The sequence below is a fragment of the Urocampus carinirostris genome, chromosome 16 (genome assembly GCF_059441175.1).
Source record: "Urocampus carinirostris isolate Australia breed hairy pipefish chromosome 16, RoL_Ucar_1.0, whole genome shotgun sequence".
Lineage (NCBI taxonomy): Eukaryota > Metazoa > Chordata > Actinopteri > Syngnathiformes > Syngnathidae > Urocampus > Urocampus carinirostris.
This window is the reverse complement of record NC_142364.1, coordinates 34,151,092-34,164,066: the sequence shown is the minus strand read 5'-3', so window position 1 is coordinate 34,164,066 and position 12,975 is coordinate 34,151,092. Positions and strand designations below refer to the sequence as shown.

The 12,975-nt window shown below is 39.1% G+C and overlaps 1 protein-coding gene across 3 annotated transcripts in view; it reads right to left on the bottom strand.

Moving 5' to 3' along the window:
- Window positions 1-12,975, bottom strand: part of dcc (DCC netrin 1 receptor) — a 409,358-nt gene that overhangs the window by 134,524 nt on the left and 261,859 nt on the right. For all 3 annotated transcript variants that reach the window (XM_088355706.1, XM_088355707.1, XM_088355708.1), the window contains exon 12: window positions 5,821-5,870. In XM_088355706.1, coding sequence (XP_088211832.1) covers window positions 5,821-5,870 — 50 coding nt within the window. The remainder of the gene's footprint in view (window positions 1-5,820; window positions 5,871-12,975) is intronic.

Genomic DNA, 12,975 nt, shown 5'->3' with positions numbered 1-12,975 from the left:
CACGATTGAAATATACCAAGAAATAATAGACAAACATGAGCGTGGTGTTAATGGAGGGATGTAGGTCAGTGTTTTTCACCTTTGAACCATGGTACACTTTTATTTATACAAAAGTTCCGAGGCACACCGTCTGTCGAAAATGTTTGAAAATCAAGTTATTTCAAATAGTTTACTGTGCTACCTCATAAAAAGATAATGAGTATATAAAAAGATGAAAATAATACTTAATATAAAAAATAATTATGTGCTTTATTTATGTTTTTATTTTTTACAGTGCAATTTCAAACCGCTTTGTTAAACAAATTAAGTTATTAAATGTAATGTTCTACCTCATGAGCAGATAATTAGGATATAAAAAGTATAGAAAATCTACTCCCACCTACTTATATGGATGACTATTACAGTTCCTCGCCTGAAAATAGCAAAAATACTGAATAATGGCCTTATAGAAAGATAAAATTGGGCAAATTCCAGTGGCACACTAGACAAGGTCTCAAGGCACACTAGAGTGGCCCCAGCACACTGAACGAGGTAAACAGTACAAATGGTCATAATCTAGGATTTTTCAGTCTCTCGTGCTCTGTCCAGAGCTTTCTCCCTCACTCTATGTTTAGTGCCTATAGTAAACTCACATTTGATTTTGTTAATATCCTATTCATATTTTTACTCCATTTTAATTACTAATTGAATGTATTTTTAGCGATCGGGAAGATGTGTTTCAAAGCTAATCAGGGTTAAGTTGGAGGATTTTGGCAGGCAGAAATGCATTAATTGGTTTTCAGGTATGTCGTATAGGGAAAATTTGTTTGGGATAATAGAAATTCTAGATACGAGCTCGATCAGGGAAACAAATGGATCTTGTATGTAGAGGGGCCACTCTTTACCCTTATCCCATTGCCAATGCAATGTAACCCAGAACAATAATGGCGCAACCATGCTCACCTGTGCCACTAGGCCTTCGTAGTAACAAGAAAGTTGGAACTGCAGTTTTAAAAACTTTTAAGCTGTCAAGTGGCAGGTTGCTGTGGCTCACTGAGCTGCCACCAGTAAGCTCGGTCAGCGCGACCGTTCTCCATCTCAGATAGCATTAGGACGGGTATTTGTGCGTTGCAAAGGGTTCTCAGTGATCACTCCTGACAAAGAACAGTGTCATACTGCTCTTTGCCAAAGGGTCAGCAGTGAAGTAAAAATACAAAAAAATGCCAAAGACATGCAGGCAAAATAAATCGGAATACATCGTTTTCCACTTTGAATTGTATGAAATTGCCTCTTATTATTTGTTAAATTAAAAGAAAAGATTAATGTATCATGTCTTTGAGGCTTTCCAAATTAAATCAAATCACTTGCCAATAACTTAATCTGAATCAAAATTGTTCTACTTTCCTTGAACATTTAATAACCCTGAATTGTTTGATATGCCACACATTTAATTTCTTATATAATGGAATACAATAGAAATCTCTTCATATTTAAGTCAAGAAACTGAAACTGGAACAATAATATACTTCTAATTGCAGAACGAATTAATTATTTTTACTCAAAGGCTTGATTTAGTTTTCAATTTTTATCTTTCAATCTCATTCCACGTATCATGAGTGCCACTTGGGTATCAGTCGCAACACACTATGTCTGCTACCTCTCGATACATAGACCCTACGCACTTGAAAGCACTTCAACATTTTATTACGTTTGATGTGTCTGACATTGTTCTTCAGTGATGTGGCGACATCTGTAAGCTTCCGGACAAACAACTGGAGTTTGGTGCGCATCATGTGGATGTACGTTATTAAAACAGGGGCAGGTGTAAAGATCCCCTTTTCATTTTGGTTCCCATTTCAGAACTTTATCACACAGTTGCATAACCCTCATGCTTGAGCAAAGATGCTCCCTGGAGACCAGCTGGGACACCGACTCAAAGAAAAAATGGTATTTATCGTTCTAGGAAAGCACAATGTATAATTCTCATATGGAATTGGTATTTGGGTTGCATGATTTGGAACATTACATTTTAAAATGAAAAGATTAAATCTGTTCACCAACAAAATCGGTGTTGGGATTGACATGTTACTTCTTAACCGGTTCACGGAACACAATTGCTTTTGTTAGTAATGATATTTTTTTTAATTTAAACGTCGTTACAATATGGTGTGTTATTTATTAAAAACAGATCACAAATTTCAGCACAATCTTAATTGGCATCTGTTCCCCCCTCACTTAGAATGCATTAATGAACCCTTAGTCCGCAACTATCACAGCGCTAATCACAGTGTCAATGTGGAGTTGGGATGTTGCTATAGCCCTACAAAGTGCAGCTAAATACAGTTAGGGTGGCACCAACTCAAGCACTGAGTGCAAAATTTCTCCCTACTGATATTCTCTCGATCATATATACTCACATCTAAGCTGTATTTACAACTATAAAATAAAATGTTGAAATCAGGGGGTCAGCGTCAATGCAGAAGATTGGTTGTTTGTCACCAGTAGCGAATGGCAAGCAACTCGAGGGGAGGGGTGTGGATTATACAGGAACAACAAACCAATGGAAAATCAATAGGTCAATGGATCTTGGTGCTTTTATTTGTAAAATTATTTCACAATACACTATGCCTGAAGGAAAAAAACATCTTGGAGGGCACCGAAGGAGGAAATCTTTGAGTGCTTTAAATCCCATTGACAAAATGTCTATGAAGTGTCTTGGGTAAGTGTTTCTTTGCAAGCTCTCACGATTGCAAAATAAATACAAAGGCTTTACCGATTCCACAGGTTGGTGTTTACTTTTTTTGTTCTATTTCTTTTATCAGGTGGCTACTTTTAAGCAGTTTTTAGATGGTCAGCTTCAATGAGAGTATATACAGAAATTTGTAACTAGTATCAGAGTATCGCCCTACTTTTGGTCTCAGTAATCTGTGGAGGTAACAGCAATACTTTTTAAATGAAGTAACTAGTAACAGTACCTAATTCAAATTTTTGCACTTACCCACCCAACACTAAACATAAGAGCCATCGTTTTTTTTTTTTCATATAAACTCACCCGAATAGTCACTCGTTTTGCCTGCAATTGAAAATGCATGTCTGACGTTGTGAATCAATCAGATTTCAAGCAGAGAAATATAAATCACAAACAGGAAAGTAAGCAGCCAAAAACTAAAGGAGGTCAGCCCTCAATAGACAGTCGCAACCCCTGATGTACTGACACGAATTCGGAGGCATTCACATTATATTAGGAATCATTATTTTGCATTCTGTGATGCTGTCTTACACGTAATAATTGTCAAGGAAAAAAGTATATAGTTTAGGGGTAAGTCCATGCATGGTTACAATCCAAACCCTGGTAAAGTACATTTTTAAAACCTATGGGCAGCTTAAGAAACACATCTAAAAACCAGACGTTTCCATGAAAATACTATAAAACTATAAACTCCTTTAAAGTGATAGGAAGCCGGCCAGGAAACTGCATCTGAGCTTGCATATTTTGCAAAATATGAACTATTATTTGAAACCTTATATAAGCACAAATAAAACAGATTGCTTAGTTAACAAGTGCTTGCACTTCCTAGAAGCAATACTTGCATAATTGTGTTGAAAAACACTTAATGTATTTGCCTAGCATAATGTGCATTGGCTCTGGTCACTGTAACTGTTGGTTTCAATAACAAGCTTTGCTAGGAATTAAGTAAAAATCACGGTGTACTATATCTAGTTATGTTTGTGGTGATCTCTTGGGTGCAGTTATAAAAAATTATAAATGCAAAGTGTCAAAATATTTGATCAAACATCACACTGTATCTCTTAACCATGAACTGTGTCACTATAATCTAGTACCAGTGGTTCAAAGATCTTAAAGGTGTAGTTTTTTATCGCTCATGTCATTTATTTCTAATATTAGTTATAAAGGGGAAAATATGCATTAGCACATCTTCTTCTAGTGGTAGAAATATTATAATGCACTCCCGGGCTAAATAAAAATACATTCTTGGGGCACATACATTAAAAAAAAAAAAATAATTTTGTGTATTAAAATTTACAAGCCTGGGGGTAGAAGCCAATGCAAGCGTAAAGACTTCTAATCCACATTTCAGATTTGTCTGCAAAAATGATTATTATTCTCGCGTTTTCATGTTCAAACTTGTCTATGCATTTGAAACTTCCAACAACACGACAATATATGTATCTGAACACCTCATAAACATGGCGACATGTGAATATATATTTTTGGTGGATATCAATCAGCAAAATGAGGCCAGATCACAAGAGACAAACAGTTGACTGATACCAAAGTCACACGATGTCAGAATAAACATAATCAATCACAGCGTGAAAAAATGAGTTACATTAAATGGGATGTATTTTACATCAATCTAAATTTGTAGTTAATTGTCACATTTGTAATCTACTTAAATAATATGAAGGGAAGGTAAAGTTAATTATATTATAAATGAGAGTAATAGCATGTTGCGCATGTACTTTTACTCATAAAAATTATGTATCGCCAAGTTATGAATTATATTCCATGCGTGAAAGGGTCATAAACTAATGTACGACTTTTTAGGTGTACTGAGTATTTCTTGAGCAGACATTATTGTGTTTGCATGTATATTTAAAGATCGGCTTACATTTTTTAACCCATTTTCATTCATAATGTTTAAATGATACGACTGGCTGGCCACCAGTTCGTGGTGTTCCCTGCCCACTGCCCGAAGATGGCTGGGATGGGCTCCAGCACCCCTGCAGCCCTACTGAGGATAAGTGGTGCAGAAAATGGATGGATGGATGATGTTTAAATTTTTACTTTTCAAACCAGGTTATTTTTTTGTTCCTTTTACAAGAAGACAATCAGTAAAGTGGTATGTTTATTGAAACTGTAGCAACACCTTAGAATCTAAACTGTTCATGGAAGAGAAGGACAAGGACTATCCTGAGCTCTCAAGTGGATTATGAATCTGGCATTTTTAGTCAACATCGTATGCCACCTGAACAGACTGAACCTTATCCTGCACGGGAAGTTAAAAATGCTGCCTGACCTGATGCAAAGTGTGTTTGCATTTGTTAATAACCTAAAGCTCTTTGAGGGGAATATTGAAAAGGGAGATTTAACACATTTTCAAACTTTTCTAAAAGCCAGTGAGCAAGTCACCAGTGGTGCCCTAAATAATAAAAGAGACAGATACGCAACACTGATTGAAAACCTGAAAGTGTAGCAACTAGGTTCTGTGACCCGGTTAACTGTTGAAAATGATTGATATTATCATGTTGGTGTGGTTATTTTCATCAGAGATCCGAGTAGAGATCCGAGTAGAGATCTGTGTATGCGTTTATACATGATTAAAATATTATGTTTATGTGTACCCATGTGTATGATGTGGCTTTTTAGTAACAAAGAAAAAAACAAAACAAAAAACAAATCGCCCCCGATAATGTGGCTCTTTGTAGTAACACAGACGAACAATTGGCTCTTAGTCGCTGAATGGTTGGCCACCCCTGCCTTAGATGAAGTGGTTCATAATAAAAGGTTAACATTTTACTACGTGACTCATTAGATTTAAGTATTTGTTTTACAGCTGTGGTTTATTTGTTATCCTTTTTTATTGTTACATATCAACAGCACATGATTTATCATCAATATTTCATCCTATGAAGTCATAGGAAATGTACTTGTTTATACCCAGGGGAAGAGTTAATTCCAACCTGACAGGTTGTATCTTCGGCAAAAGAAGCCGTTTTTCTTATTTAATCTCCAGTAAGTTTTAAAACTAATTAAAACATATTTAGATAAATATAGTAAATATATCTAGGCAGAATTGAAATTGAAAGTTTTCTTACCCTGGAAAGGACAACCTCCAAGGTAATATTCTGTGGAGGAGCACTGGGTACTGCATAGGGAGGAACAAAATAACAGGAGGTGAAAAGGTGAAAATACATGGTATACAAATACATCATAATAAACATTAACAAAATGCAGACACAATATATACAATATGTTCATGTCCTCATTGAAGCACGACTTTTAAACAAATTGTTAAGTTTATAGTTTAGTTTAGACTAGGGGTGTCAAATTTATTTTAGCTGTGGGCCACATGCTAGAAAAAAACCTCATGGAGACCGGACTAGAAGGTTCAAGACAAAGAGAAAAGAGAGAACAAGATAGAGAAAGAAAGAGAGAGAGAGAGAGAGAAAGAGAGAGAGAGAGACAGAGAGACAGAAAGAGACAGAGAGACAAAGAGACAAAAAGACAGAAAGAGAGAGAGACAGAAACAGAGAAAGAGAAAGCATGAGAGACAGAGACAGAGAGAGAGAGAGAAGGAAAGAAAGCAATACGATTCCAGTTGATTTGCGCGTGGTGCCTGGCTTGGGTGACATTAAGTGATCATATTTCAAATAAGCCCTGCACTAAAATGACTACCACATTCCTCTTTTTCCCATGTTATTTTTCTTTCTTTTCCACAAATAAAAACAGAACAGTTACAGTTGCCCAGTTCCAATAACTCACAAATTTAGAATTGCTTCGCCTTTTGGACAGTTCACCATGTACCATAATGAAATATGACAAAATGAAGTTTTGAATGTAATTAAAACATCCAAAGCTATGTATTGATAAAATATTGTTCTCACTGTACGTACTTATGTCGATTGGAAGGAAACTCTTAAGTACAGAAGATTACGCAAATTTCCCACTGCTTTAGCAATTTTAAACACTGTCATCCGATACTTGTGGTATCAGATATATAAGACCACCCTCAGAGAGGCATGATCTGGTCCATATAAAAAGAATCAGCTGAGCAATAGCAGTGCTCTTTTTTCGTGATGGCTTGTTTGTATTGCACGACGGCCACTTGACGCATCCATGCAGACCTGCACTGCAGCCTTGAGATCAACACGTGGGCCGTACGTTGCGAGCATCCAGAGCACGAGACCAAATCTCACCACGACAACGAATAAAGTGACGCCTTCAGATTTAACTCACATTTTTGCTGGTTCTAATTTTCTGTACAAGGGAATCTCCCCAAATCGACTAGCATTATAGCGGGAAACTTTCTTTTTGTGCTAGTAATTTCCAGACATTTAGTTGTGCAAAAACCCCCATAATCTCCGGCGTGCCCCCCCCCCTTTTTTTTTTGTTTCATCATTGATTCTCTGTGTTAATAAATTGGGTGTGCTATTTCAATCAGCCTGGTTCATTGATATCAGAACTCCGAGAACTCAAAGTAATAGCGTACTTTGTTTTTTGTATTAGTGTAGGGATTTCTAGCATCCTTCAGAGAAATAAAATATTTATGGTGGAGTACAAACAACACCTAGAGGCACATTTCTAAACTGATTGCAGTGAGGAATAATTTATTTTAATTATAACGATTTTAAAAACTAAAGGTAAAAAAACTACACAGGTGAGGCTGTTCACCTGTCAAAATAAAATTATACAATCAAAAATATATTAAAATGTTATATACCGTAAATTCCGGACTATAGAGTGCACCTGATTATAAGCCGCACCCACCACATTTCAAGCGGAAAACCGATTTTGTACTTACACAAGCAGCACCTGTATATAAGCCTCAAGCGCCAAGATTAAAACATGTAACACAATCACAAAATTAGCCCAAACCCGGCTTTGAGTCCCGCGATTGTAACTGAAGAAAAAGTACACAGTCCAAAAACCACAGCCGGCAAAATGAACAGAAAATGATACCGGTACTTAAGATTTGATGCAGACCTGCTGAGTCTGGGTACCCGTTGAAACTAATCCAAGGAAAAAAAGTCTATATTTCCAAAGGTAAAGGTGGGGAAAAATATATATCCACTATTGTCCGCCGCGTCCACAAACACATAATAATAATAATAATCATTTCCTTTGTATTGTCATTCTTTGTAACAATGTACACAGAACGAAATGTCGATACACCTGACCCGTTGTAGCGGGTCGATGCAGCCGCAGCCAACAGAGGGGCCGCCATTATACCAATTAGGTATGTCTCGGCCGAGGCGCGAACCAGCGACCTCCCAGTCTCAAAGCGGGCACACTACCATCTAGGCTACTGAGGTCTCACCTTTACTCCACTTCCCTTTTGCCCGTGCTTGCTCCGCCCCCCTTTTTTAATTCGCAAAACATATCAGAATAAGTGTCTCAAATAAATACATTACAAAAATATACAGGTGCAAATACATATTATACATCGGTTACACATATTTACAAAGAAAGACGGTACACCGAGATATTTTTCAAAGCTTTAATTATAATATTATAACTTTCATCCCAAACCGTGCCTGTGAAGGGTAGCAAAACACCACTAGCAACACGCTCGCAACACAGTAAACAGGTCTGTTAAAAAAAACATACCGTACTTGTAGAAACCACGGTAAACCGTCCTTATCTTCCTCCTTATAACTGACTTCATCAAAGTCGTCTTCCCCAGTATGGGAAAGATACTTTGTCATATAGACGTCGTTCCACGCTCCCTTATTCCAAAACACGCTAGCAACACGCTTGCAAAGTGAAGTTTTTGTGCAGTAGCTCTATTTCCTTCTTTATCGGACTGCTAGTTTGCTTTTAGCTTGAAAGCTACGTCATGTGCCTTTCATTTTGCAATTTGCACGATGAGGATATAGATAGATAGATAGATAGATAGATAGATAGATAGATAGATAGATGGATACTTTATTCATCCCCGAAGGGAAATTCACATTTCCAGCAGCATCCCTTCGCTGAGAACAATACAATAATAAAACAAAAAGAATACAATATACAAATACCCAGTGTGACGTGCAGATACCCACTGTAGCGTGTTATATAGAATAACTAAATAGTGCTACACAGAATACATATTGCAATAAGATTCTGTAATATGCAATGTAGGTGGTGTGGTTTACTGTGGGCTTTTACTCTGCCGGGTAGAGTTAAAGAGCCTCATGGCATGAGGAAGAAAATATCACTTCAGTCTGTCCGTAGTACAAGACAGTGACAGCAGTCTGTCGCTGAAACTGCTCTTCTGTCTGGAGATAATGCTGTGTAGTGGATGCGATGGATTGTCCATGATTGACCGCAGCTTTTCCAGTGCCTGTCTCTCAACTACTGTTGTTAGGCTGTCCAGCTCTTTGCCCACAACAGAGCTCGCTTTCCTAGCCAGTTTATTGAGACGAGAGGCATCCTTCTTCTTGACGCTGCCTCCCCAACACGCTGTCGCATAGAAGAGGGCGCTTGCCACAACTGTCTCATAGAATATTTTCAGGAGCTTTTTGCAGATTTTGAAGCAGGCCAGCCTTCTGAGAAAGTAAAGTCGGCTTTGCCCTTTCCTACATAGAGCTTCTGTGTTGGCAGTCCAGTCCAGTTTGTTGTCCAGCTGCACACCCAGGTATTTGTAGGTCTGGACAAGTTCTACACATTCTCCTTTGATGGTTACAGGAACCGGGTGAGTTCTGGTTCTCCTGAAGTCCACCACCATCTCCCCGGTCTTGGTGGTGTTCAGGTGCAGGTGGTTTGCGTCGCTCTATCGGACAAAGTCCTGAATCAATTTCCTGTACTCCTCCTCCTGATTGGATTCAACATGGCGGCGCGCATGGATGCTGCGGCTAGTTGCTCTCCAGCTAATCTTCTATTTATTGCCGTTCTCTTGCCTTTTTTGCTTTCACTTTTGGACACATGTGTGGCCAAAAATACTTACAGTAGGGACGAACTTATCCGGTTGGGTGGGCGTCTAAATTTCGACTTTTCGGGCACTTTTTATACCGCCTATGATATACCGAGCGAACTTCAAAGAGATCCGGCATCGTTGTGGACAGCTATTCCTCCTAATAAACGACGACAACGGCGCGGTAAAGACAGAAAACAGAAGCGTGGTTGCCGTGCAGGTAGATGTGTGAAGCGTGCGAAGTCTAAGGAGCAAGAATGACGCGAGGATGTAACTAATTCCACCATTCATTCCTCGCCGGACAACCGACGCTTTACACTCAGCGCTCACGAACGGCCCCAACGGCGGCATCTACAAAGACTTCAGCTAAGTCAAATGATTCAGCAAAGCTAAAATTCGGTCTTTTAAATATTAGATTGCTTGCTCCTAAAGCTTTACTTGTTGATAACATTATTCGCAATTATAAACTTAACTGTATGGGTCTTTGTGAAACTTGGTTATGAGTATTTAGCGCTAAATTATGCTTCACCCCCTCACTACGCGAGTAGCCATGTGGCACGCACGTTGAAAAAGGGTGGCGGTGTTGCGCTCATTTCTGAAAAACCGCTCAAATTTAATCCTCGTACCTCTAATAATTACAAGGCGTTTGAGGCTCTTATGATGCGGTCCTCTCTATTGTCAATTTATGTAATAACTATCTATCGCGCACCTGGGCCATACACAACTTTCTTAGACGAATTTGCTGAACTTTTGTCTGAACTAGTAACCTATGCAGACAAAATTATAATTATGGGGGACTTTAACATTCATATGAACTCCCCACTCAGTTCACTTACTATTGCGTTTAGGTCTCTAATGGATGCATTTGGTTTTAATCAACTGGTTGATTTGCCAACCCATAAATATGGAAACACGCTAGACTTGATTCTGACTCGAGGAGTTTTAACCTCAAACATTATGGTGTTACCGTGTACTACCGTTATCTCGGATAATTATTTAGTTACATTTGAGGTGCTAGCTAAATGTAGTGTTAAAAAAGCTGAAGGATTTAGCGGACGCAATAAAAGCACTGGCACAGTTTCTGAGCTCTTTGGACTCCTTCCTGGAGCAGTTGCGTCCTTTCCTTCATACAATGGCTCGATTGACTCACTCATGAGTGAGTTCAATACCACCCTGACTAGTGTCCTGGATTCGATATCGCCCATAAAGCTAAAATCACGTCCTAAGAGACGCACGCCTTGGTTTACTGATGAAACTAGAACCCTTAAACAAGAATGCAGGAAATTGGAAAGAAAATGGCGCGCTACCAAGCTTGAGGTTTTTCATCAAACCTGGTGTGACAGCTTGTTAAAGTATAAAGCGGCCCTTGCCTCTGCAAAATCGGCCTACCTTTCGAAGGTGATTGCGTCTCAAAAGAACAATCCCAAAGCCCTTTTTGACACTGTAGCATCGCTTACAAGGCAACAGACTATCACAGATAGTTCGACGCACTCTGCTCATGACTTAATGGTCTTCTTTACTAAGAAGATTCAATGCATACAGGAAGAAATTGCTAAATAAATTATTAGTACCACACTTATTAAAGGGCTGAAATCTACAGATGCACGACAGGGTGGCTGTCCTGGGAAATTGTCCGGTTTTAGTGAACTGTCACTTGATGATCTCAAACAGGTGGTGAATGCGGCCAAACCGACAACTTGCCAGTTCGACCCGCTCCCAGGTTCACTTATTAAAACTCTTTTTGGCGTCCTTGGACCTTCAGTTCTAAATATTATAAAAATATCACTCTCCTCAGGTGTAGTTCCAGCAGCTTTTAAGTCCGCCGTTATTAAACCCACACTGAAAAGAACCAACCTTGATCCAGAAATCTTAAGTAATTACAGACCTGTGTCAAACCTACCTTCCCTCTCTAAAGTACTTGAAAAAGTAGTGGCACAACAGCTAAATGATTTCATATCCGAGAATAACCTTTTTGAATGCATGCAATCAGGATTCAGGGCTAACCACTCTACTGAGACAGCTCTGATCAAGGTAACAAAAGATCTCCCACTGGCAATGGATTCTGGCGCTTCATCACTTTTGCTGCTGCTGGATCTTAGTGCTGCTTTTGACACAGTGCACCACAATTTCCTACTAGAACGGTTGGAAAAATGGATTGGTCTCTCAGGAACCGTCCTCTCGTGGTTCAGATCCTACCTCTCAGATAGGACGCGCTGTGTTAAATATGGTGAAATGACATCCGAGCTCTTTAATGTTACCTGCGGCGTTCCACAGGGTTCAGTGCTTGGCCCCCTTCTTTTCAGCATTTACATGCTTCCATTAGGTGATATTATTCGCAAGTACAATATCAGCTTCCACTGCTAGGCAGACGACACTCAACTATATCTTCCGTTGGAGGAATCTCCCACACTAAACTGTGGAAATTTGGAGGCCTGCCTCATTGAGATAAAAGAGTGGATGTCACTCAATTTCTTGCGTCTTAACTCTGAAAAGACCGAAATGTTAGTCATTGGTCCATCTAAATGCCGTGACTTATTGTCAAAAACTGCTGTGAACATTGACAAATGTCACATCACACAGAGTGACTCAGTTAAAAATGTAGGTGTCATATTTGACCCTGATCTATCCTATGAAATGCATGTAAAGAAAATTACTAGAACCGCTTTCTTCCATCTTCGTAACATTGCTAAAATCCGTTCAATACTGTCTCAGTCGGATGCGGAAATTATAATTCATGCATTTGTTACCTCCCGTCTTGATTACTGTAATGCACTACTCTCTGGTCTCCCGAAGTCTAGAATCAGGTCCCTTCAGCTGGTACAAAATGCCGCAGCGAGGCTTTTAACTAGGACAAAAAAGTACGATCACATAACACCGATTTTGGCTAACCTGCATTGGCTCCCAGTTAGCCTTAGATGTGATTTCAAGGTTCTCTTAGTATTATACAAAATCATACATGGACTTGCTCCCTCTTATCTTTCAGATCTGATTTGCCCCTATGTCCCAGTCCGAAGCCTACGATCTGAGAGTGCCGGTCTTCTGGTGATCTCAAGAGCAAAGAAGTGTTCTGCTGGTTCGAGAGCGTTCTCCATCCGGGCACCGGTGCTGTGGAATGCTCTTCCCCCTGAGAACCGATCTGCAACCTCAGTGGAAATGTTTAAATCTAAACTTAAAACTCACTTCTACTCCATAGCTTATGAATAACCTTACTCTTCTCGTCGGCTGAAAAATAGTCTGTGTAATATAGTGTAATAAACTGTGAAGCCCTTTGAGACTCTTCGTGATTTAGGGCTATACAAATAAAAATGACTTGACTTGACTCCTCCTGCCCATTTCTGATACATCCCACGATCGC